This window comes from Salminus brasiliensis, chromosome 12 (genome assembly GCF_030463535.1).
Source record: "Salminus brasiliensis chromosome 12, fSalBra1.hap2, whole genome shotgun sequence".
NCBI classification, from domain to species: Eukaryota; Metazoa; Chordata; class Actinopteri; order Characiformes; family Bryconidae; genus Salminus; species Salminus brasiliensis.
Window position 1 is genome coordinate 36,224,021 of NC_132889.1, and position 26,327 is coordinate 36,250,347.

Here is a 26,327-nt window from a genome sequence, read left to right on the forward strand (position 1 = left end):
ATGTTATATAGCGTTAATTACAGGTCGACGCTCTCACTAACCACTGACTTTATGTTTATTTGGGTTTATTCTAATGTTATATAGAATTAATTACTGGTTGACACTCTCACTGACCACTGACTTTATGTTTATTAGGATTTATTCTAATGTTATATAGAGTTAGTTACAGGTAGACACTCTCACTGACCACTGACTTTATGTTTATTAGGATTTATTTTAATGTTATATTGAGTTAAGTACAGGTAGACATTCTCACTGACCACTGACTTTATGTTTATTTGGATTTATTCTAATGTTATATAGAGTTAATTACAGGTAGACACTCACTGACCACTGACTTTATGTTTATTTGGATTTATTCCAATGTTATATAGAGTTAAGTACAGGTAGACACTCTCACTGACCACTGACTTTATGTTTATTAGGATTTATTCTAATGTTATATAGAGTTAGTTACAGGTAGACACTCTCACTGACTTTATGTTTATATGCTATACACATTTTAGTATAAATATTTAAAACACTAATGAAGTAGTGTATGTTTCAGTGGTTTAGGAAGGGTTTGTATATTTAAGGCTTTAAAAACAATGATTAGTACCTTAAACTGGACAGTGAATTGAACTAGTAAACAGTCTGACCTTAAAATAGGATCTTGACCCCTATGTTTTGCTTGTTGCTGGACTGCATTCATAGTGGTGGGAAAATCTGTTGCAGGTGTTTTCACACAAACAAAAGTTTCCAGACGTCCACGCAGCAAAACCCCAGCTCTGAACAACTCTTACAGCAGGACTCACCGCTGGATTTGGCCTGATGAGACGTTTAAATTTGGCCAGTCAGAAAGACACCGTGACATGACCCCTCACCCAGTAAACAAATGTATTTTGTGCTATATTTAACTTTAAGGTTATAGTTTCCTGTGATCCTTGAAATGCAGCTGTGAAGAATTCCTGCTGGAAAATCCAGCTCAGGCTCTTTTAGATTAGATAAGCTTAGATCATCCTTGATTAGTCCAACAGTTGGGAAATTCAACAACTAATCAGATCCTCTAAGATTGGCTTTAATGCTCTAGGTGGTTCGAGAGCTGGTCATCCAAATGAAAAGGTACCCCAAGCTGGAAAGATAACTGGTTGACCAGCTTAGCTCTTGACCAGCAGAGCGTATGTTTTCATTTAAATCTAATGGATTAGCTGATCTATCTGCATGACCAGCATGACCAAGCTGATTGTCAAGATGATTGAACTGGTCGTTAGACTGGTTAACCAGCTTAGTGAGGCAGACACTCACTGACCACTGACTTTATGTTTATTTGGGTTTATTCTAATGTTATATAGAGTTAATTACAGGTAGACACTCACTGACCACTGGCTTTATGTTTATTTGGGTTTATTCTAATGTTATATAGAGTTAATTACAGGTAGACACTCACTGACCACTGGCTTTATGTTTATTTGGGTTTATTCTAATGTTATATAGAGTTAATTACAGGTAGACACTCACTGACCACTGGCTTTATGTTTATTTGGGTTTATTCTAATGTTATATAGAGTTAATTACAGGTAGACACTCACTGACCACTGGCTTTATGTTTATTTGGGTTTATTCTAATGTTATATAGAGTTAATTACAGGTAGACACTCTCACTGACCACTGACTTTATGTTTATTTGGATTTATTCTAATGTTATATAGAATTAATTACTGGTAGACACTCTCACAGACCACTGACTTTATGTTTATTTTGGTTTATTCTAATGTTATATAGAGTTAATTACAGGTAGACACTCTCACTGACCACTGACTTTATGTTTATTTGGGTTTATTCTAATGTTATATAGAGTTAATTACAGGTAGACACTCTCACTGACCACTGACTTTATGTTTAGAAGGATTTATTCTAATGTTGTATAGAGTTAGTTACAGGTAGACACTCTCACTGACCACTGACTTTATGTTTATTAGGATTTATTCTAATGTTATATTGAGTTAAGTACAGGTAGACACTCTCACTGACCACTGACTTTATGGTTATTTGGGTTTATTCTAATGTTATATAGAATTAATTACTGGTAGACACTCTTACAGACCACTGACTATATATTTTTAGTGTTTTTTATAATGTTATATAGAGTTGATTACAGGTAGACACTCTCACTGACCACTGGCTTTATGTTTATTTGGGTTTATTCTAATGTTATATAGAGTTAGTTACAGGTAGACACTCTCACTGACCACTGACTTTATGTTTATTTGGGTTTATTCTAATGTTATATAGAGTTAGTTACAGGTAGACACTCTCACTGACCACTGACTTTATGTTTATTTTGGTTTATTCTAATGTTATATAGAGTTAATTACAGGTAGACACTCACTTTGTGTGTATTAGTTATATTAACGTTATATTATTCTAATTTTATTCTGATGTTGTAGTTTATTTTGAAAGTAGCTTTTGTCTACATGCTAGCCCTGCTAAGATGTGGTAATTGGGATTTGCCTGTGACTGATTAGCACCAAGTTAGCTGTGGTGAATTTTCTGACCAGATGAATGGCTCGCTTTGGGATGCTTGTAACAGATGTTGAAGTAACACATTATTCTTTACTTTGGAATATCTTAGCCACTGTCATCTACAGTAGGGATTTAAACCCAGAGACTCTCTCTGAATATTACTGGAGCCCGTGAACTGCTAGCTAAACACCCACCAATTTTCAGCAAGGATTAAAAGAGCCCCTGAATGTTACTAAAATAATAATGGTTAGTTTTTATTTTAAAATCTTATAAAAGCATAAAACAAATACTTCACGTTTCACAATTTCTTGGACGGTAGATAAAACAAGTGGTGTTTCTGTGATCTGGCAAGGAAAATGCAAGTGTTAGCTTTGTCTCATTTACTATACTGTATGAAATATACTGTATACTGTGTGGAGTGAATCAGTGTCACCTCCGGCCGGTTGTCAGCGTTAGCTCGTGTTGCTGCTCTCTGTTTAGACGCTTTAGTACTTTAAAACTTTGAGGAACATGGCGATCATGGAGGAACGCGCTCTCTGGATGCTCTGCAAGGAGCTTGCCTGGCTGGATCAGCAGATCCAGAAGCAGCCGGAGCTCCGCCGGCAGAAGACGAGGTTGGAGAAAGCCCAGGAAGCCTCATTCGCAGTGGCCTCCACCCCGACGCTACTGGTCCAGCGGAGGCCCTGGGAGCGTCGGAAAGCGGGTCCCCCTCCAACTTTCTGAGACAGACTTTGCAAATACAGCGTACTCTGACAGAACATTCATTATAACCCATTATAAATCCTGCACTTTGATCCCCCAAAACAAAAAGCTTGGGCACCACCATCAGCTGGACCTTACTGAACACATATCAGTGTTAATTCAACACTAGGAATTTAGCTGCATCCGTATGTGTTCCAGCAGTCCTGCCAAATCAATCCGCAACGGGAATGATCAGACTTTGGCTCGGCCTGATTGGATTTACTGGACTGGTTTATATTTGAATCATGCTCCACCTCCCCCAGACTGCTGGACTGCTGTGTGACCGTATTGTCCATTTCTCTTGGAAATGGAGGGTGGTGTGTCAGAGGATGCTGACCAATCAGGAGATACAACATGAGTCAGTTTAAGGAAAACTACAAGCTTCAGGCACTTCAGAGTTGCTCTAAGTGAGTTCACTGTGTTTAAGCTAAATTTACCATTTATTACACACCCCACCCAGTTAGGTGTGTGAGAGCAGGGTGAGCCTTGAATTCCAGGTGATACAGTATTGCACAGAACCACAGAACGACTGCTATGGAGTCAACTGTCCTCCCTGAGGGCCATTTTTTCCTAGCGAATCACGCTCACATGGAAAAAAAACAAGGCAGGAAACCAAACAGGAATTTATGTGGATGTGGTTAATGTGTCTCCAGAGTAAAGCTGTGAAGCCAGTTGGTCAGAGCGCAAGCGGGACAGAAGTGCCTAGAATCATTTCTTTCATTGAGTTGATTAAATTAATTGTGAATCCTGAATGAATTCTGTTGAAAAACAGATAGCAGGAGGATAGCGGACCACTGATGGCACTGATGGCCCACTAACGGCAAAGCTGAAGGTCCACTGGCATTACTGAGTATTGGACAAAATGACACTTTTCATCATTCGTTTCCCACCAACAGTTTAACTGATTTATTTTCTCTAAAATTCATATTTTTTATATTTTTATATATGTTTGACCTTTTATATGACCTATATAGGGGTGGCTATAGGGGCAGTGGTGGCTTAGTGGTTAGAGCGCTGGGATATTGATAACAGGGTTGTGGGTTTGATTCCCAGGCTTGGCAAGCTGCCACTGTTGGGCTCTTGAGCAAGGCCCTTTACCCTCTCTGCTCCCCGGGTGCTGGAGTTGGCTGCCCACTGCTCTGGGGGTGTGTACTCACTGCCCCTAGTTTACTTGTGTGTGTGTGTGTGTGTGTGTGTGTTCACTACCACAGATGGGTTAAATGCAGAGGACACATTTCGCTGTGCAGTGACAAATACCTGCACCTTTTCCCTTTATATCAGACCCAGGCATCATTCTTTTTCTCTCGGTTGGTTGTAATATTAGTTTATTTTAGTTTATTCGTTTATTTTAGAAAATAAAAGTTTGTATTGATTTAAAATCTGTTTAAGAAGATTAAAAACTAGTTTGATTTTGTACACATACCGAGAAGCCGCCAGGGATTTCTGGGCCCCATGAGCAGATACCACACTGACCCCAGAACTCTAACAATTATGTCGCAATACTTAATTCAAATATATTTTAATCTTACATGGGTCCTATCTAGGCCTCATGTGCAGTGTACAAAGATCAAAGCTACATACTTTAATACCAGCAAAAAGTCTTTTTGCGGGGACAAAGATCAAAGCTACATACTTTGATATCAGCAAAAAGTCTTTTTGCACGGACAAAGATCAAAGCTACATACTTTGATATCAGCAAAAAGTCTTTTTGCAGGGACAAAGATCAAAGCTACATACTTTGATACCAGCAAAAAGTCTTTTTGCGGGGACAAAGATCAAAGCTACATACTTTGACATCAGCAAAAAGTCTTTTTGCAGGAACAAAGATCAAAGCTACATACTTTGATATCAGCAAAAAGTCTTTTTGCAGGGACAAAGATCAAAGCTACATACTTTAATATCAGCAAAAAGTCTTTTTGCGGAGACAAAGATCAAAGCTACATACTTTAGTATCAGCAAAAAGTCTTTTTGCAGGGACAAAGATCAAAGCTACATACTTTGATACCACCAAAAATTATTTTTGCGGGAACAAAGATCAAAGCTACATACTTTGATACCAGCAAAAATCTTTTTGCAGGGACAAAGATCAAAGCTACATACTTTGATACCAGCAAAAATTATTTTTGTGGGGACAAAGATCAAAGCTACATACTTTGATACCAGCAAAAAGTCTTTTTGCAGGGACAAAGATCAAAGCTACATACTTTAATAAGAGCAAAAAGTCTTTTTGCAGGGACAAAGATCAAAGCTACATACTTTGATATCAGCAAAAAGTCTTTTTGCGGGGACAAAGATCAAAACTACATACTTTGATATCAGCAAAAACTATTTTTGCAGGGACAAAGATCAAAGCTACATACTTTGATACCAGCAAAAAGTCTTTTTGCAGGGACAAAGATCAAAGCTACATACTTTAATATCAGCAAAAGGTCTTTTTGCGGAGACAAAGATCAAAGCTACTTACTTTAGTATCAGCAAAAAGTCTTTTTGCAGGGACAAAGATCAAAGCTACATACTTTGATACCAGCAAGAATTATTTTTGCGGGGACAAAGATCAAAGCTACATACTTTGATACCAGCAAAAAGTCTTTTTGCAGGGACAAAGATCAAAGCTACATACTTACATAAAGGACCCCTAATATGCCTGAAATTGTGCACAGCTAAATGAATAATCACTTATTTCCACTCCTAGATGAAGTTCCCCCACATCCCTCGCTCTGTATTGATGACAGGAACACTACACAGGCCACTGGTGGATCATGTGATCATGAGACTGTCTGCTAGCCTGTCTTTTTTAGCCCAGAGGAACATGTTTCCCGCATGATTCTTCCTCAGAGACGACGGCTAAATCAGGCTGGGTGTTAAGGAAACAGTTGGTGGGATTGTTAATATTAATGACCTGCACTGGACGGCTGTATTGTTGAACCCTGTGAAAAGACCCGTGCTATTTTTAGAGAGGGCCACACGGATCAGTATAGCTTGAAGAGTGTGATAAGGAGCTGATAGGAGCTGGGGCAGAAACGCAGCTGCAGGGGTGTCTGCTTTTGGTCTTTTCAAGCCCCTCTATCTCTCCTGTAGAATAAATACCACTTCCTTCCTCAGGCAGCCGCTCCGCTGGTGACCTAAGTCCCTCCAGACCTTTCGTATTGTTGCAGGAGAGGCGCTCGGGGATCCATATTGAATGAGCTCCCTCTGAGTGTGTCCTCTGCCAGGATTCGTGGGACTCCCCCAGGTGTGTTTGTGTTGTGGACATCTGTGGCCTTTCCTCTCGGCTGCCTGTGTGGGATGCGGCCACTGTGACGAGTGTTTTTGTCGAATATCGTGCAAGCTACGGTGAGGCTGCTTAGAGCTTAGGCCCGGATAATATACACTAAGTGGCCAAATGTTTGTGGACACCCCTTCTAATGAATGCATTCAGCTACTTTAGGATGCACCCGTTGCTGACATAGCTGACACACACAGCTTGTCTAGTCCCTGTAGAGAAGTACTGTCAATACAATAGGTCTCTTTGGAGCAGATAAACGTGAACCGATTGGTACCATGGGGTAATGCTAGGTGTGGGCTAGAGGGACGAGGGGTGCTCCATCCAATACATTTGGGATAAGTTGGGGATGAGGTGGGGTGGAGCTTTTGTCGCTGACCACAATCAAATCCTTACAGCAATGCTCCTCCAAAATCTAGTAGAAAGCCTTCTTCCCTGGACAGTAGAGACAGTTACTCTAACAAAAGCAGGATAAACTATTTATAATACCCTTAATTTAAGAGGAAACAGTGAAAGAGCAAATGTCCCAATACTTTTGTCAATATACCACTCCGTACAATGATATAGCTGCCTTTCCAATTGCAGACTAGGGTTCAATTGCAAAATATAATATACTGCAGAGCTGATGGGCAGTTACCTTCCAAACGTTGCCGCTCCCACTGGTTGCCACGGCAACATATTAAGTAGAAAAGTCTCTAATTGGCTTCTTTTCTATTCCTCTACTCTTCTGCTCTTCACTAAGTCCCGTCAGGATGCTCACAGGATACAAGTCAGGGGGCCCAGTAACACTGACCTTCAATCCTCACCCTCAAACAACGTCATTTACATGTTAACTTCATAGGTTTCATAGTCGAAATCTGAATAATTAGTAGCAGAAACTCATTTATGAACCATTTTTAGTATTTACTGAGATATTTATAGTAGTTATCCAAACAATAGTGTACAAATTAAAGGTAGGAAATAAGCCTTGGCTTCAAAGGATTAAACTGCTCAAGATCATTTGCATGCAGTTTCTGCATACGGTATCTATCTGCAGTGTCAGTATTGCAAAGCCCAGAATAGACTCACAAACAATGTCGTATTCAGTCCTATTCAAAGGAGTAAAAGTATTGACATTCATTCCTCAGGTAGAAGTGAGTGGAGATACGAGGGTTTAAAAGACTTCTATAGAAGCTGAAGTATCAACTGAAGCTTTTTACTCCAGTAAAAGTGTAAAAGTACTGGTTTCAGAACCACTTCAAGTAGAAAAGTAAAAGTAATGGAAGGAAAACAAAGGCCGAAAGCTTAGGCCGCGCCACAGGGGTCTATAGTGCACTACCCCCCCCTTCCCAAAAACCCATTTCTCTAAAAGCCATAATGAGGAGAATGATCTATTAAAATGTTGATGTTAAAAATGTTGGGCTGCACTAGGCTCCTGTTTCAGCTGCAGATCTGCCCATTGAAAATGAAGCATTTCAGTAATATCAGCTCTATTAAAGGAGCGTCTCTGTGCTCTACTGAGCATCAACATGAGCTTCATGGAGGAAAATATGAGGAGTCGTTGTCTAGAAGTTCTGTAAAGCTGCAGAAAGTCAGACTTCAGAGGCGTGTGATCAATAAGCTTTATTGGAATGTAAATGTGGGGCTTAGTCGGGACGTTTCACTGCAGCTCTCTTGAGTCTCTGCCACGGACACAGTCTTCATACTAGACTACAGACGTCTGCTGTGAGCTCGCTGGAGAGGGACGGGACGTGTGCAGGTGTGATGGATCTCTTATAAACCAATAGGGAGTCAGAATGGTGTGAATGGTAGGTTTCCGAATGGATGACGAGCCAGAATGAAAACTAAGGGAAATGAAATAGGTAACAAGGCTGTTTTTAAAATGTAAGGAGGAGAAAGTTCAGATAATTGCGTGAAAATCGTAAGTATAGGTAACCAACATTTCTACTTAAGTAAGGTAACGAAGTATTTCGTAACTTCGCTACTTGACACCTCCGGTGCAATGTGTGATATTGAGATGCCGATTGGACCTGCAGGAAGGTCTGTGTGGCTACTTTGCTTAAATTCAAATTCAGACGACAACAGTTCTCAACAGAGAGCATCGCAGTGCTCTGTGACATCAGTGTATGCTGACGTTTTTGAATAAGTCAAGCTCCTAAATGGCCGTATTGTGCACTCTGGTGATATGAAAATTCTACACTGCTGTGCAAAGACCTCTGAGGTCAGCCCAGCTGAGTACCTCCATTCTTGTTCAGGTCTGTTGGGTTGACCTGGCTGCAGGCAGAGGCCAGGCCACTGTCAGTACAGGTCAGGCCAGTACAGGCACTGGGGGTGTATTGTAGGCTGCGGCTATGTGTGTGTGTGTGTGTGTGTGTGGCCTGCAGCTCAAGTCTTGCTCAAGGAGTTCTTGTTTAGTTTAGTATGGCCACACCCTCAACGATGTCATTTCTTGTAATTAATGCTTAGTACTTTAAAGAGTGTGTTGTGTAAAAACGCTACCTTGTCCTCCCTCACTCACCACGCACCCTTCTGCCACCTTAACTCTTCAGTGGGTTGCCATGTATCTCCAAGCCATGTATCTCCTAATTCCAGACCTTTGGTCTTAAAAACTACGAACTGGAAAAACTGAAGGTGACACTATGCTCATAACAGCGTCTAATAATCTGTAAAATCCCATCAGAAGTCCTCTCGTAACAGTAAACCAGTGCTTTTAGGCCTGCATGTGTCTTTAAGAGACGGGGGGAAGGGTGAGGGGAGGAGTGTGTCTCTGAGCAGCTCACTTTTTTCAAAACAGAAATTCCTCTCTCAAGAGTTTGGCATTTCCTCTGAGCTCACACACTCACACACACTGCTCGTTCGCCCAGTGCTTCCCATAGAAGAGGGGGGATTTTCAAACATCCAGAGTGAGTCCAAGACCAGCTGCCCTCGTCGCGTGAGGAACCCGCATAGAAAGGCTTGCAGCGTAAACTTCACAGCAGAGGACAGAGGGGCGGCGGAAGTGTTCAGAAGTGTGGGGAGTTGGTACAGAAGACGACTAGAAGGAGAGCCTCTGAGAAGAACATCAGCTCAACCTCGATCCTCAGCAGCTGGGAGGCTGGCTAAGCATGGGCTAGCAACCCCCGGTGCCACTGTGTAAGCTGAGACGCCTGGACTGGGAGAGTAGGATGAGTGTGTACACACTGAACCTCAGGGTTTTCTGGCCTCTGGTCACTTGCATTCTCTGCGCCTTGCTTCTGCTGCATCACTTCATCCTTCGAGACTCAGAAGAGCAAGGGGATGGTTGCTCGGACCAGGGCCCTGGAGCCATCTTGCTGTTGAAGTATGTCCTGGCTTTTGCCCTCTGTTACTTCTTCATCAAGTACTGTACATTTCAGCCGGGCTCTGCCAAGCGGGGCTTCCACAGAGCCCCTGAGGCAGCTGGCAAGCCGGCCGTGCCTAAGAAGGAGCTTCTGGAGGATCACTTCGAGAGGCATGTGCGACTTTCTCCACACGTCCTAGGCCACAGCAAAGCTCATGTGGCTAAGCTGGTGAGTGTGCTGGTCAGGGTGGGCAGGGCTGATGTCCCTCCTGAGTCCTCCCTGGCCTTTCGTGGAGACTTCGTTCAAATAGGCAGCTCGTACGAGGAGCACAAGGTGGGCTCCCCGGACTGCTTTGATATCTTGGTGCCTCTACGTTTACCCCGTGGCCTCAAGTTGGAGCCTTGCAACTACAACGTGGCCCATGGAGGGATACCGCTAGTGACTTTGGAGACCCCGCGTAAGGCTGAGTGGATACGGCGCCACAAAGCGTTCACTGACACCTTCCTCCATCCGCAAGCTTCTGCAGGGGTCTACAGGTTAAGCCCAGATTCTGTCCTGCGCTGGTTCTATTCCGCTTCCCAACACTGCCTCTCCATGGTGCGTTTTCCGTTTGAGCAGCGATGCTCCCTCAGCTTGTCCCTCAGCGAGAGCCAGAGGGTCCAGCTGCACCTCACTCCACGCTCAGACTATGTCTGCTGCCACATCTCTATGGGAGTCCGGCTAATCCCAGCCTTGCCCCTGGGCGACAACGCCTTCCTGGTTGCGGCTCCAGGAGCTCAAAAGGGGGAGGATCTGTGGACGGTCTACTTCCCCAGGCAGGAGCAAAGGTTGCTGGGCTTCCTGAAGGGCAAACTTCCGTCCAACTCCTGCCATCTGAAGTGCCTTCAGTTGCTCAAGGAGGTACGCGATCTAGGAGGCCAGACATTAGACCAGCAAGCTGGGGCCGAATGGAGGGGGGTGCTCTCCTCCTACGCTCTGAAGACCGCCTGGATACGTCTGCTCTTCAGCACACCCCCTGAGGCTTGGGAAGAGTGCCACTTGGTAGACAGACTGGAGGACTTGCTACGGTGTTTGAGAGAGAGTCTGCAGGCCAGGGTTCTCCGCCATCTCCTGCTTGGTGGGGACACAGGGCTTCTGCCGGAATCTGTGGCTTTGCCAAAGCTTATTAAGGAGGCAGTCCCGTCCAACTTGTGGGCCGAATTCAGCGCTGTCTCTCTGGACCTGGTCTCTGCACGTCTAGCCTATTCTTGGACTCACCTCCATCGCCTCATACGTCTCGGCCGTCCGCAAAGGACAGCTCTTGGCCGAGGGGTCCGTTGCAAGCACATAGATGCTGAGTGACTGCCTTCAGAGCTGGCTTTAGCAGGTTTTGGAGCAAACATCTCTACAATGTAAGCTGATGTTATCTGGCATCTTGAGGCATCTATTGAGGTTTGGTTAAAAAATATGTACTTTCTGTCTTCTGAATGCCTGGAGTTCCAGATATTCAAAAATAGCAAGGGACATTTTTTGAGAGCAGTATTTTGAAATGCAATACAATTTATCAAGCCAAATGAAGTATATCATAACAATACAGCACTGTGCATTAGCTTTGGGCACCTACCCAGCCAGCATGCTCACATGGGTGGACTGTGGGCTTTGAGTGGGCCTGTACATGCATTTTTACTGGGACTCAGTTGAGCTTCCCAAATGGGCCCTATTGTTACAGCCCACCTTAATGTCACATGGGTCCCATCTAGGCCTTGTATGCAGTGTACGACCCAGATGGAGTCCATGTTTAACCTCTCCAGGTCCCATCACTGGCCTGATGGGCATCTATATGTGGGACATCCTGAAGAAAGTAGTTCTAGAGATCATCTGAGCAGGGCTGAAGAACAGAGCTCGGTTCCTCCAGGTTTCTCCTGGACGCCACCAGTCCAGTCCAGCCAGCACAGCATGGAGGATGTGTTCAACTCCATCATCATCATCATCAGCAGCAGCAGCAGGAGCAGTAGCTCACCTGATTTACCATCATTAAGCCCTGATTTACCACCAAACCAGGTGTTGATCTGAAGAGAACTCTAAATAACACTAGACTCCATGAGGAGAACACTTACTGCTCAGGTAAGGAACAGGCTTTTAACAGGGGCCTAAAGCTTATGCACAGTGCTGTAGTTGTTCATGTTTAGAGAGATGCAGGAAAACTGAAGTACTGTACAGTAAATGTAGTTAATACTAATAATTATTAAAGTACTGTAACTTGGTGCTCATTTGAGGCAGAAATAAGGGATCAGTCCAACTCCAGAAGCCATTTTGCTGCTTCGTTTTCAGGTCGTAGGCTTTTTTATGCAATTCTCACTGGTACTTGTGCCTTTTTTAAAGCAATGCACTCAATGCTACACGTGGCATAAGGGCCTTCTGCACATTGGCTGTGTTTTTAATAGAAGATCTGAATGTAAATGTGTGTCCTAGAAGCTTGATCAACCCCTGTACTTGCACGAAAGCCTGGAACGGTACACCTCTCAGGGCTGAAGTGTTAGTTCTGTGTTGACTCAGAGTCACCGTGATGTCAGAGCTCTTGGGGGAGTGTTGTCCGTGGGTAGAGAACAGTCAGAACCGGTTCAGTGCCAAAGAGAGCTAATTTTTCCACAATCTCACAGCATTTAGAAGGCCCGCATGAACCCACTGATATCTCGTAGGAGAGCACGAAAAAGCACCACCCAGCAGGCCACCACAGGCCCAGCAAGGCCTTACACTCGCACATACTCTCCAGCTCCCGCCCCCCCAGAGATGCACCGCAGCAGCCTGTTGCCATGGAGACAGGGTATCTCAGGCAAGGGTCACTGGTACGGTTCATGTGTCTAGTCTGCTGTCCTGGTGGTCTTTGTCATAGTGCTGAAGGCAGTAATGCACTGGGTTAACTCACATAAATGCATCACACAGCTGGGTCGTTCTACTACTGCAGTGCAAATACATGGAATTTTAGTGTAAAACATGCACAGCAAATTCACCTGTGTTAAAGCCACACTCACAGTATTGACTTAACACTGGCAAATCTGCTGTTAGGGAGTTTCATAGACCAACAGAACTGACCGTAATACTAAATAATAAGTCATGACTAAAATCAGAACTTTAACCCTAACCCTTACCTCAAAATCCCCAAAACGGCAGCTTTACATAAGAAGATATAAACCTTCATAGCTTTCAATGGAAGTCAATGGGGGGGAAAACTTCAGGTCATTTTGGAGCATTTCTATTGGTCCATTCATTATGAATTATGACATTATATTGTATAAAGTTTTGTATACCAAAACTGCAAGAATTACAACATTATATATATATATATATATATATATATATATATATATATATATATATATATATATATATATATAGATAGATAGATAGATAGATAGATAGATATAGGTGTATATATTGATGCTATACTATGAGTGCTATAAGGGCAGTATCCAATATGTGCTAGTATAGTATGCAAGGCTTCAGCTTAGACTGCAAGGCTTACTGCAACAGCTATTGCAACAGGCATTTATGCTGAAATGACAAGAACTACAGCATTTCAGCCCAGACTGCCTTTTGAATGAGGTTCTATACAGGTCAGCCAATCAGAGCAGAGGGTATTTACATATATCAATTTTTTAAAAACGCAAACAGCCTAAGAAGTGAAATAGAGGTGAAAACAATATTAATTAAAATTTTAAAATCACTCATTATTTAATGAGTGACACAAAGCAGTCAGGACTTTAGCTCAATTTATCATGAATTAAAAGAGATTTAATTGAGAGATTTGCTTTTTTAATGTTTTTTCATTTCTGTAACACCACTAATTAAATTAGAATTGTGTGACATTTATTATTTAAATTATATTTTTAAATTAAAATTGGTCAGACAATAATTGTAATGCATGTTTATGCAGAGCAGGAGTGACAAAATGAGTCACTTAAATAAAAGTTTCAAAATAAAAATGAAAAGTTTTTTAAGGCTGATTTAGGAATAACCAGGAACAATAAATATACAGACACTAATGGTCTTTGGTTTAATCTTGTTTTTAACTTTAATGGCTTTAAAGTGGCTCGAGATTTGTCACTGCACTGGTAAAAAAGACCCAGTTACTGTTAAAAGAGTAAATAAGATTTTAAGTTGAATAAAGTCAAATGTCATGAATTACTTTTCAGTGTGAGACCCCAGTGCTGTGATCACCGGCTCAGGACAGTGCGCTTTACAAAAACGGGCCTAGACTCGCTCTGGAAATTCGCTCCCAGACGATTTGGGTCATTAGCACAGGATGAATAAGGCAGTCTTGAGCTTGTGTTGTTGAAGACCGCCGCTCTGTATTGTGCCACCGTCTCCATGAGGAACTGCTCGTGGTTTCAGTTCAGCTGCTTTGGTACATAAAAGGAGAACAGAAGCTGAAATAGGGAAACACGTATAGCACAAGTGTGAGCATGCAGGCAAAGGGTAACTAAAACAAGCCGTGTCACACAGAGATGTCACAGCCATATGTACATTCTGAATGCATGAATATGAATGAATGTATGTTTTATTTGTTATGGGTGTAAGTTTATTGTAATATATATTGTAATTATTGTATATAAACCTGAAAATAAGTGGCAATCTGTACAAATTCTTTATTTATATGTTTCATGTATTTTCATACATGGCCTAAATAAATGCCTTATTTTGGATACCAGTATTTTGGATGGGTATAATGTTTTGTCATGGTCTCCAGATTGAAAGGAAAGAGCTAGATGTGGGGCATTAACCCCTTAAAAATGTCTATGGGCTGCCGGCGGGCCTCAAAGTGTTCCCAGAGAACAGCCCATCTGTTTGTACAGAGGTCCTTCAGTAGTTACTGGGTAATACACCTTAGTGAGTAATAGGCCTTGGCGTGTTAAGGGATTGAAGGAGAATTCAACCATTGTTTAAAATTTCAGCTTAACTGAGATGTAAATAAAGCCAGTCTTGGTGGGGTTCAGTGGTGCAGTAGAGAGGTGCACTGCAGAGTAACTTACAGTGGTTGTCTTTACCCAATTCACGCCCCTTGCCCAACTGAGGTCAATCGGGTTGCCAGTAGCAATCTATGCTGCCTTCTGATGATCACAACACCATAAAGAGCCAGCGTTAGCCATGTCCTTTTAGGCAGGAGGATGGTTCAACGTAGACTAGATAGATATGTTAGCTAGTCAGCCAGACACCTGCTCCACAAACTGTTATAGCTATATATAATATATATGACATGAGTGAAGCCAAAAAGCTCAAGGTGTCTTAACGCTGGTTGATGCCGCTGGCTCTCGATTTAAGGCAGATAAGGCCGGCTACCCTCAGTCACACACTTGCTGCTAATGTCCTGCTTAATATATGTATAATATATGGCTAATCATACCAACTTAGCACTAGTCATAGCCTGCTAGCCAGCCAGGAGTAGGGAGTAGGTCGTGTTAGCAGGTGAGATCCATGTCCCTTGGCCAATTTGCACTGTGCAATTTGCAATTTGCAATTTGCACATGCTCAGCACAAATCGGGCAGGGGGCGCTAATTGGATAGCGACGGCTGTCATACTACAATTCTAGCCATTTTATTAACTATCCAAACCCATAAGTGAACCGACACATGCTTTCTGAGTTTATATGGGATGTTGTTAATGGTAAAATAGTATATATATATATATATATATATATATATATATATATATATATATATATATATATATATATACATATATATATACACACACACACATATATATATATATATATATATATATATATATATATATATATATATTATAATAGAAGTAATAATAATATAACTATAATAATAGTCTCTTTAATATACTATATATAAATAGCATACATACATTAATATTTATATAGTATATATATTTATATATAATAGTATATATTAAAGAGACTATTATTAGTTATAGTTATATAGTTATATTAGTTATATTATTATGACTATATTATAATATTATATTATTATTACTACTATTATAATATTCTATATATATATTAGTATATTATATATATATATTTTTTAAATTATTATATACTTTTGAGGACTATTTTGTTGTACAGCGACCTGCATGTTTTTAAGTCCAAAATCTTCTCTGATCTCTGGTAAACAGTGATTTGAGCATCAGGCAGTAAATTTATCATTCATCATAACTTTCTGTATGGGAGCTTTTAGAGGAATTCCACTCTTCAGATGTCTGGGTCCATTCCCCACCACCGTGAACAGTTCTGACTCGAAGTTTCTGCAGAATGGAGCGTTTCCCACCAAACCCCTGCATAACTTTTTACATCTTGTTTACATCTTGAACATTTAAAGATGTAGACATTTTGAAAAGTAGTGAAGTTCTCCTTAAATAAAGGGTACGCTAAGACAGTTTATTTTAGGAATGGTCAGTTTCGCCATTTGGACCTTGGCTCTGGTCTGTCCTGGTCTTACTAGGAAACGAGGGAGAAGTGAGTGAAACTACTGCCTGTACATAAAGATCTCTGTGTACCAGTTAACGTCCGCAGCACTTGGAGAAGTCACTGCTTGGTGGGTGAGTCAACAACGCAGCAGGAAGTGAAGAAAGAGGGCCTTGAGAAACATATAATCTTCCTAAAAGTAGTTCAGTCTTGTTCTATTCGTGTGTTTTTTTGTTGACAGTTGGTTAAAGCTTTTACTTTAAGCAGTTGTTAAAGTGAGAACCATCATATATTCCAGAACCAGACATAAACAAAAAAGAGAAGTCAACCTATTGGTCAAAATGTCGGCATAATTGAATGGTGTACATGTAAGCAAAGTCATTCAGAGTGGTTTAGAGTCAAACCCTAGTGAATATCTCAGCTTAATCTTTCTAAAAGCTCTAAAAACACTCCTTTAAGCCCAGCCAGCTCATGTGGGGCTCACATGGGTGGAACGTGGGCTAGGTGGGTTCCAGGTAGGCATGGGCTCTGAGTTGAGCTTCCCAAATGGGCCCCATTATTACAGCCCACCTTATTCCCAAATGGGTCCCATCTAGGCCTTGTATTCAGTGCACAACCCAGATGAGGCCCAGGTTTAACCCATGATAATGGTGGGCGTCCCTATGTGAGGCCAACATGGAACCAGAGGACAAACCTTACTGGTTCCCAGGCCGTACATGGGTATGTTATCTGGATCCTTACCTGGGCAGTAGGTGTTATCTCCTCAGTTATAAACACTAATAATAACACTCCTACAGAAAGTGGTGGAGGTTCTCCATCACTGTGTTCATCATTGGAACATCTCCAAAGTTCTCCTCTCTCATGGAGTCTAGTGTTATTCAGAGTTCTCCTCAGATCAACACCTGGTTTGATGGTAAATCAGGGCTTAATGATGGTAAATCAGGTGAGCTGCTGCTGCTGCTGCTGCAGATGGAGTTGAACACATCCTCCACGCTGTGCTGGCTGGACTGGGGGGCGTCCAGGAGAAACCTGGAGGAACCGAGCTCTGTTCTTCAGACTAGCTCACCGACAAGATCTCACTACTTCCTTTCTTCAGAATCAGAAGCTCTTGTTTCTCCTTCTTACTGGATTTATGTTCACCTGCTTTATCTGTTCTGATGAGATCTGGAGCTTCTACAGTAAAAACCTCTTATTGCTGAGAGAGATGACTTTAAATGAAGTGTTCAGGTTCCTAAAACCTCTGCACAGTCCTTTAGGAGTATTATTCATAAGTACATAGACATTGAGTGAGTCTGCACTGAGCCGTGCACACTCTGGCCTGAGTAATGGTTTGTCCGGCGGGTCAGCAGGCTGGCCGCTCCCCTCTGTAATCAGGTTATATGCTGTCTTTATCCAGACTCTTGTTTAGACTGATGTGGCAGTCTTGATTACACTGTGGAGGGTCAGGGTACGCCCACCGGCTGCAGGACGTTACCTCATCCTTTCTAATTAGTACTCAATTTATTCACTTACTGAGCAATCTGACTTACTGCAGAGGCAGAGGCTTGGGGGGTGACCGAGTTGGGTGGGTGGCACCAGGGGGACTAATGTTTGTTTACATCAGTGTTCATCACTGTAAACAAACATTAGCAAACAAGGGGTAAATATAGCTAATAGGATGCGCCTACCAGCAGGGTATCAATGTGAGGTCATAAGCGGTCATTCTGCTGTCCACTCCTCTGCTATTTGTTGAATGAGTCGAGATGTGTGAAAGACTAACACTAGAGGTCACTGCAGTCTTACATTTATTGTGAAGCTTGCTATTGCAACAGGTTCTCAAAGAGAGGAGTGCATCTAATGGCCTGTGAGGTAAATGTCCCCTGTTCTGATTGGCTACCCTGTAAGGCAAAAGTATTGGGACACCTGCTTACACATCGTTTATCCTGCTTTTGTTGGAGTAACTGTCTCTACTGTCCAGGGAAGGCCTCCTACTTCTTTTGCATTCAGCGACAAGAGGTCAGGATGTTGGATGATCACCACCCCACCTCAGCATCCCCAACTCCCTGGCACATCCCAAAAGCATTGGAGGAGGACCACCATCATTCCAGAGAACACAGTTCTTTCACTGCTCCACAGCTCAATGCAGGGGGGCTTTACACCCCTCTATGAACCCCTGGGCATAGTGTGAATAGGTTTCATGTTTATCTGCTCCAGGGGGTCCTATTCTATTGGCAGTATTTCTCTACAGGCATTTCTGTGTCAGCAATGGCTGCAACTTACACTCAGTAAAAAGGGTGTCCACAGTATGTTATACCGTAAGGGCCAGGAAATGAATGATGCTTGTTATAGCAATGTTAATGCATTACACCGACCAGCCATAACATTAAAACCACTGACAGGTTCCAGTGGCTCCTGTCAGGGGGTGGATATATTAAGCAGCAAGACCGGCTCAGGAGCACCCTCTAGTATCTGAGCAGGCTGGAAAGCCTCATCAGATGCAGTTTGGGGCCTGGCTGGTCAGCTGGCTGCTGCGGCTGCCCCGGGTGAGTGGATGACGCAGAGCTCCTGCACTGAATGAAGTAATTTGGGTGAAACTCTATGATATCAGCAGTGTGCACCCCCCCACCCTGCCCCCAAAAAGGCCGCCCTGCACTCACAGGGGTGACACAACAACAGGTCATGTGCCCCCGCTGTTTCCACGGAAACTTTCTCTAAAGTTTGAAGCAGCAAGCCCACTCATGAGACCGCCAGTGAAGACTGAACCGTCCTACACCTCTCAGACAGCTGACTGTGTGGGAGGACACCATCACACACACACACACACACATGCACACTCTCTACTGGTCAGATGAGGGTGCCCTAACATTTCATGCAGTATGATTTACTATGTGTTTGTGTGTGTAGGAGTGTGTGGGAGCACACTATTACACACAGATCCTTTAACATGTCAATTATGCTTCACTAGAAGTGTGTGTAGCGTTGGTTTGTGGACGTACATCCACACACACACATCCTGCAGTCAGCTGAGGTGGCCTTAAAGTTTCGTTCTTTACACTTTCAAACAGGTGTGTTTGGGAGTATTTGTGCCATTTTGGACATTATGGGGACCTCTGTCCACACCCCATTATTCTTTGGAAAAGGCCTGCAGGCTTTATTATAAAGCAGTTAATGCAATTATGGGAACATTTGTTTATTCCACTGCAGTAAATACAAGCGCCCCCTCATGGCAAGCTGTAGACATGCATTTCTGGACAAGCTGAGCTATTCAAAAGCAGCGTCTTAGTTAGAGAAGCATGTGCACTGAGGCGACAGGATTTTACACTAATATGACTCTATGGGTTCTGCAGCGTTACACAGCAGCAGTTCTGGAGAGAGGTTCTCCTCCTGCAGCTCCAGCACCAAAGCTCCATAGTGCAGCAGCAGCAGCAGCGTTCCGGCCCGGAGTGGGAATGACGGAGACGCCGTTCTCCCTGTTACAGTGTATCATCAGTCACTGTGTATCATTCACATGAAATTAAAGCTGCTCCTAAACTATAAACTAACAGCTTAGTAAGGCGTGGGAACAAGATCCTAATTTATTGTAGCAACATAAAAAGCCGTGGGAGCAAGATCCTAAGTCGTGGCCACAACTTAGTGAGATGAGATCTTGTTCCCACATTTTACTAAGTTGTGGTCATGATTCAGGATCTCGTTCCCATGCCTTACTAAGTTGTGGCCATGACTTAGGATCTTGTTCCCACTCCTTACTATGTTGTGGCCATGACTTAGGATTCCGTTCCCACGCCTTACTAAGTTGTGGCCATAACTTAGGATCTCCTTCCCACGCCTTACTAAGTTGTGGCCATGACTTAGGATCTCCTTCCCACGCCTTACTAAGTTGTGGCCATGACTTAGGATGTCCTTCCCACGCTTTATTAAGTTGTGGCCATGATTTAGGATCTCGTTCCCACGCCTTACTAAGTTGTGGCCATGACTTAGGATCTCGTTCTTACGGCTTACTAAGTTGTGGCCATGACTTAGGATCTTGTTCCCACGCCTTACTATGTTGTGGCCATGATTTGGATCTCCTTCCTACCTCTTACTAAGTTGTGACCATGACTTAGGATCTCGTTCCCCGTCTTACTAAGTTGTGGCCATGACTTAGGATCTCGTTCCCCGTCTTACTAAGTTGTGGCCATGACTTAGGATCTCGTTCTCCGTCTTACTAAGCTGTGGCCATGACTTAGGATCTCGTTCTTACGGCTTACTAAGTTGTGGCCATGACTTAGGATCTTGTTCCCACGCCTTACTATGTTGTGGCCATGATTTGGATCTCCTTCCTACCTCTTACTAAGTTGTGGCCATGACTTAGGATCTCGTTCCCCGTCTTACTAAGTTGTGGCCATGACTTAGGATCTCGTTCCCCGTCTTACTTAGCTGTGGCCATGACTTAGGATCTCGTTCCCTGCCTTACTAAGTTGTGGCCGTGAGTTAGGATCTTCTTCCCACGCCTTACAAAGTCGTGGATTTCATCCCCACTGCTGTCTGTAATTCCATCTGTGTCCACATTACTTTTCGTTTAATTGTCAGCTGAAGCTCAGAGTAGCCATTAATGCCCCTGTTCTGGACTTATATTAAGGCCAATGGCCAACAAGATAGTCCATTATACTAAGCTGTAGTTTAAATGGGGTTTCTCAGTAGTAGGGTTGAAAGTGATGATGGTGATGATAGGATGAAGGTTATACCTTGAAAATATACTGTATAAACCAAACTGACTGCTTCATTTACTAATAAAACTAGAGTAAATAAATATACTGGCAGGTTGCTGAAAAGCAAAATGGATCACATCCATGAGCCCTGGGTCTCCATAACCCTGTATTCACTTCACCAGTTCACCTGTCAGTGGTTTTCATGTGAGATTCTTACATGTCATGCTGCACTGCATTTTTCTTAAGGTCTATCTACAGACCTTTGATGATGCTGAGGTGATGCTTGAAGTGTGTTTGGGTTTGGTCATTTTCCTGCTGCAGAGAATCCACTGTCTTCATCTTCAGCATTTGTATTTACAGATGGTGTGATGCTTGCTCCTGGAATTTGCTGGTGTTTAATTGATTCTATTCACAGTGAATTGCTCTCCGTGCCACTGGCTGCAACACAAACCCAAAGTGCGATTCACCCACCACCATGCTTAACAGTTGAAGAAGTCTTCTGTTTTTTTAGGGGCGTCTGTGGTGACTTGGACTGATTTGCATGGGATAAGAAATGGCGTTTCCCGAAGGAAACACAGTTTAAGTGGTTCCCACTTCCAGGAGGTTTCTTGGCTCTTGCAATGTGGTTGCTATGGTGTTGATAAGGTATTGCAGGTGATAGTTATGGCCTTGCTAGGTGATTACTCAGACTTGGTATGGTACATCCTGACCTCAATAAAGTTCTTGTCGCTGATCGCAAGAGAAGTAGAAGGCCTTCCCTGGACAGTAAAGCCATGTACTCCCCATCTCACTCCAAAAGTACTGGATGGCCCCACCATTATTCCAGAGAACAGTCATTCACTGCTCCACAGCTCAACCTAGGAATGGCTTTTAGCAGAATTTATTTACCATGAGAATGGATTGCAAAAGTCTCAATAATGCAAATAAACTAGTAACACCCAATTAACCACATGGGTTACCACAGTAACCACTTGGCAACACCCTGAGACACCATTGCAACCATCTGGGTTTAATAGCAAACACCTAGCACCTACCACAATAATGCAAGTACACTAGTGACACTCAATCAAACACATGGGGTACCATAGCAACCATCTGTGGTACTATAGCAATTGCCTAGTAACCACCTAGCAACACCCTAGCAGCCACTAAACAACGCCATAGCAACCATCTGGGGTTCCATAGCAAACACCTAACGCCTACCACAATAATGCAAGTACACTAGTAACACTTAATCAAACACATGGGGTACCATAGCAACCATCTGTGGTACCATAGCAATTGTCTAGCAACCACCTAGCAACACCCTAGCAACCACTAAACAACACCATAGCAACCATTTGGGGTTCCATAGCAAACACTTAGCACCTACCACAATAATGCAAATACATTAGTAACACCCAATCAACCGCATGGGGTACCACAGCAACCACTTGGCAACACCCTGAGACACCAGAGCAACCATCTGGGGTACCATATAAATTGCCTAGCAACCACCTAGCAACACCCTAGCAACCACTAAACAACAGCATAGCAACCATCTGCCATACCATAGCAGTCAACCACATGTGGTACCACAACAACTACTTGGCAACACAATTAGACACCACAGCAACCATTTGTGGTACCATAGCAATTGTCTAGCAACCACCTAGCAACACCCTAGCAACCACTAAACAACACCATAGCAACCATTTGGGGTTCCATAGCAAACACTTAGCACCTACCACAATAATGCAAATACATTAGTAACACCCAATCAACCGCATGGGGTACCACAGCAACCACTTGGCAACACCCTGAGACAAAATAGCAACCATCTGTGTTACCATAGCAATTGCCTAGCAACCACCTAGCAACACCCTAACAACCACTAAACAACCATGTGGTCCATTGGGTGTTACTGGTGTATTTACATTATTGTGATAGGTGCTAGGTGTTCGCTATGGTACCCCAGATGGTTGCTATGGTGTCTCAGTGGGTTGCAGTGGGTTACTGTGGTAGTCCATGTGGTTGGTCCATTGGGTGTTACTAGTGTATTTGCATTATTGTGGTAGGTGCTAGGTGTTTGCCACGGAATCTAGCACCTACCACAACAATGCAAATACAGTAGTAACACCCAGTCGACCACATGAGGTACCACAGCAACCACTTAGCAACAGCCTAGCAACTGCTAGAAAATAGGAACCTAATGCACTTTTCTAGTGTATGCTGAGATTTCTTATCCCGTGCAAATCAGTCCCAGCCATCACAGACGCCCCTTAGTTAAATGACATTAACCCACCTTCCAGTGTAAAGCTAATCCCACCACAAAAGCACAGTAGTGTGTATGTGGGCAGCAGCAGGTGGTCTAACACCGCCTGCCTCTCGTAAACTCCCTGTGTATCGTTGCCTTGGCAGCAATTAGCCCCTTCCCCTGGCTGTCTGCCTGTCTCTTCTCAGCCTGCGCTGCTTTCCTGACAGCAGGAACAACAAGTGGCCACAGAACGACAAGATGTTGTAAAACAGAGAGCAGGGGGAGGCGGGGGGAGGCGGGGGGAGGCGTGGACGGAGGCACAGGGCAGAATTTGACATCCATCAGTGCTCCTGTAAACCTGGATGAGTCATTTGGAGCTGAGAGGGGTGAGGTGGTGGGGAGGGGGAGATTGGGGGGGTGGTGATTTCTCCAGGGACAGAAAAGCCACTGCCTGGTATTCTCGCACAACCGAGAGGGAGATGGAGAAATAGAGGGAGATCAGGAGCTTCTGAGTGGGTGGGGCTGGAGATGATGATAGGGAGGAGGGGAAGTTAGAAAAGAGAGAGAGAGAGAGAGAGAGAGAGGGAGGAAGAGAGAGGAAGGGGTTTGTGGTCATCATCACTCTTGGAGCAGAAATTTGTAAGGATGGATGGCGGAACCTGTCCAGTTCTGTCCTGCTGAGAGGCTTCATCCCTCAGGTTTATGGTGTCTCTTTGTTTATGTTGTTGTTTTGTTGTGTTTGTGTTTTTTTACTTTAAGTAAAGCTGGATCTGGGCGGCACAATGTTGCTGTGGAAAGGAAGTGAAAAGGTGGGACGAGACTGAGGATAGGATGGCGTACACACAGGTAAGCCTCAGTAACTACTGCCACATGTTGATAGCTTCTCTATACCACATTATCTACAAGTAGAATGCCTACTTTACACAAACATTGATTGGACAAAAGTATTGGGACACCTGCTCGTTCATTGTTATTTCTGAAATCAGGGGCATAAAAAAGAGTGTATCCTGCTTTTGTTGGCGTACAAAAGGGAAGAAGGCTGTTTACTAGATTCTGGATAAGCATTGCTGTGAGGATTTGATTGCATTCTGCAGCAGGAGCTAGTTAGGAGTTAGTGAGGTCGGTTAGTGAGGATGTTGGATGGATGATCACCACCCCACCTCATCTTCCCCAACTCCTCAACTCATCTTAAAAGTATTGGATGGAGCTCCACCATCCGTCATTCCAGAGAACACAGCTCTTCCACTGCTCCACAGCTCAATGCTGCTGTGGGGCTTTATACCCCTCTACTAGCCCACACCTGGCATTAGGCAGCAGTAGGTTCATGTTCATTAGTCCTATTCTATTAGCAGTTACTTCTCTACAGGGACTAGACAAGCTGTGTGTGTGTGTGTGTGTGTGTGTGTGTGTGTGTGTGTGTGTGCATTTGCACATTTATGTCAACAATAGGTGCAATGTAAAGTAGAAATTAGCTGAATGCATTCGTTAGAAGGGGTGTCCACAAACATTTGGACACAGTGTATGTATGTGAGTACTGTGTGGTATGGTGTCTATATAGTTGTGTGTATATTCTCTCTCTCTCTCTCTTTCTCTCTCTCTCTCTCTCTCCCTCTCTCTCTCTCTATATATATATATATATATGTATATATATATATTCCACATGATTGAGCACCATCAGAGCCTGGTGGATTCATCCAATCAAGGCCTTAATCCATTGCAATCCATTTAAAATGCAGCACATGTTTCTTCATGCATTGCTTTCTGTACTTATGCTGATGTGCACGTATGATGTTATACTGGTCGACATTCTGTAATATCTCAATGCCTTTATGCTTATTGAGCAAAAATGACAGAGACAGGACACACATATGAACCGAAGCTGAACGGTACAGGTCTCAAATATTCTCCCGGTCCCGTTGTCCCATTGCCCTGTTCCTCACTGGAGCTCATTTCTGATCAAATGAGAATATTAATGAACAGAACAGAAAATGACATCAAATTAGAGATGTTTTTTTTTTTTACGTCACTGGATTAGAAACCTTTAAAGCGCTCTCGTGAAAATGCCAGAGCCATGCCAGCACCTTTAATTTTAGGAGAGTATTATTATTATGTCGTCGCTGTCCTGCAAAAAAAACCCAAACATTAAAAATGTCCATTATTTAGTTTTTCACATTATTACATAATGTTTTATCATCTAAAAATAATACTGTGGTATACGCTATGAGCAGGGTGGGTGGAGGGGGCTTCCGTTCAATAATCTTAAATAATAACCGAAAAAAAAACAACAACTTATCAATAATTTTAAAACCGAAAAATGACCAAATACAACGTTCAGTTTGCTCACAGCGTTACAAAGAGAACACTGCACCCTTTTCAATCAATCATTCGATAAATGTTCGGTAAATAACAGTCTACTCACCTCAGATCTAATTTAGTCTGCCTGACTGAATCCTATCTCCGCTTGTAAACGTCTAGACTCGAGCGACTCGAGCGACCGGTGGCTAATGATCGAGTGACTGCTGCTGAATCGTTACATTGGTTTCCACTGGTTTTGGATCTGTAGCTGCTTGCTAAGCTCAGCCTTTGCTTAACTAGCTCGGCTACGGCTCCCCCGAGTATTAGACGGCCCAGGGCAGCTGTTGTTGTTGACTAACTGCTGACCCTGACACAAGTCCTGACCATTAAACTCGCATCTGAGAGAGAGAAGTCGAGTGACTGGTGTTGGGAGGAACAGAAAGGGGAAATGAGAGGCCGGTTCTGCTGGGTTTGGACTCGTAGCCGGCTATCTAGGCTTAGATAAGTTAGCTAGCAGGCTGAACACCACAGCACAGGCCGTGTTCCAGCTAACTGAGGCTCAGATCACACAGGTTTAGAGGATAAGGGCTCATATCTGAGAGCACGAGGGAGTCGAGGGAACGGCCTTAGGAGTGTTTCCACCATTTTCAGGCTCATTTAGTCGACTGGCTCATCCCTGCTCTGTCTTTCAGTTGGACTCAGCGCCGCTAAACATGCAACTATAATGGTCTGTTTTTTTTCCAGCTGTTTTCTTAATGACATCACCAATCAGTGAGCTCCCACAGCGCCCCCACCCTGCAACTCTCTTAAATGCACATGGTGGAATGAGCTTATTTGACCATGTACTAGATGTACTGTGTACCGTGTACTAGATATAATTAATCTAGATATAATTTGACATATCATAATTGTAAAATTCCACCCCATCCTGAG

The 26,327-nt window shown here is 43.1% G+C and overlaps 2 protein-coding genes across 3 annotated transcripts in view; both read left to right on the top strand.

Moving 5' to 3' along the window:
• Nucleotides 1-9,283: 9,283 nt before the first annotated feature.
• Nucleotides 9,284-11,171, top strand: itpripl2 (ITPRIP like 2). Its single transcript, XM_072693464.1, has one exon. The coding sequence runs from the start codon at nt 9,649-9,651 to the stop codon at nt 11,122-11,124; it is 1,476 nt and encodes a 491-aa protein (XP_072549565.1). The 5' UTR covers nt 9,284-9,648; the 3' UTR covers nt 11,125-11,171.
• Nucleotides 11,126-26,327, top strand: part of syt17 (synaptotagmin XVII) — a 45,145-nt gene continuing 29,943 nt past the window's right edge. Inside the window, exons 1-2 of one of the 2 annotated variants that reach the window (XM_072693466.1) lie at nt 11,126-11,174; nt 23,859-23,945. In XM_072693466.1, coding sequence (XP_072549567.1) covers nt 23,931-23,945 — 15 coding nt within the window. In that variant the 5' untranslated portion in view covers nt 11,126-11,174; nt 23,859-23,930. Of the gene's footprint in view, nt 11,175-23,550; nt 23,739-23,858; nt 23,946-26,327 lie in introns of those variants that run through there. The other variant, XM_072693465.1, reaches the window with a different exon arrangement.

Excerpts from the sequence above, each read along its gene's own strand:
- itpripl2 (XM_072693464.1), top strand. The coding sequence starts at position 9,649 with ATGAGTGTGTACACACTGAACCTCAGGGTTTTCTGGCCTCTGGTCACT.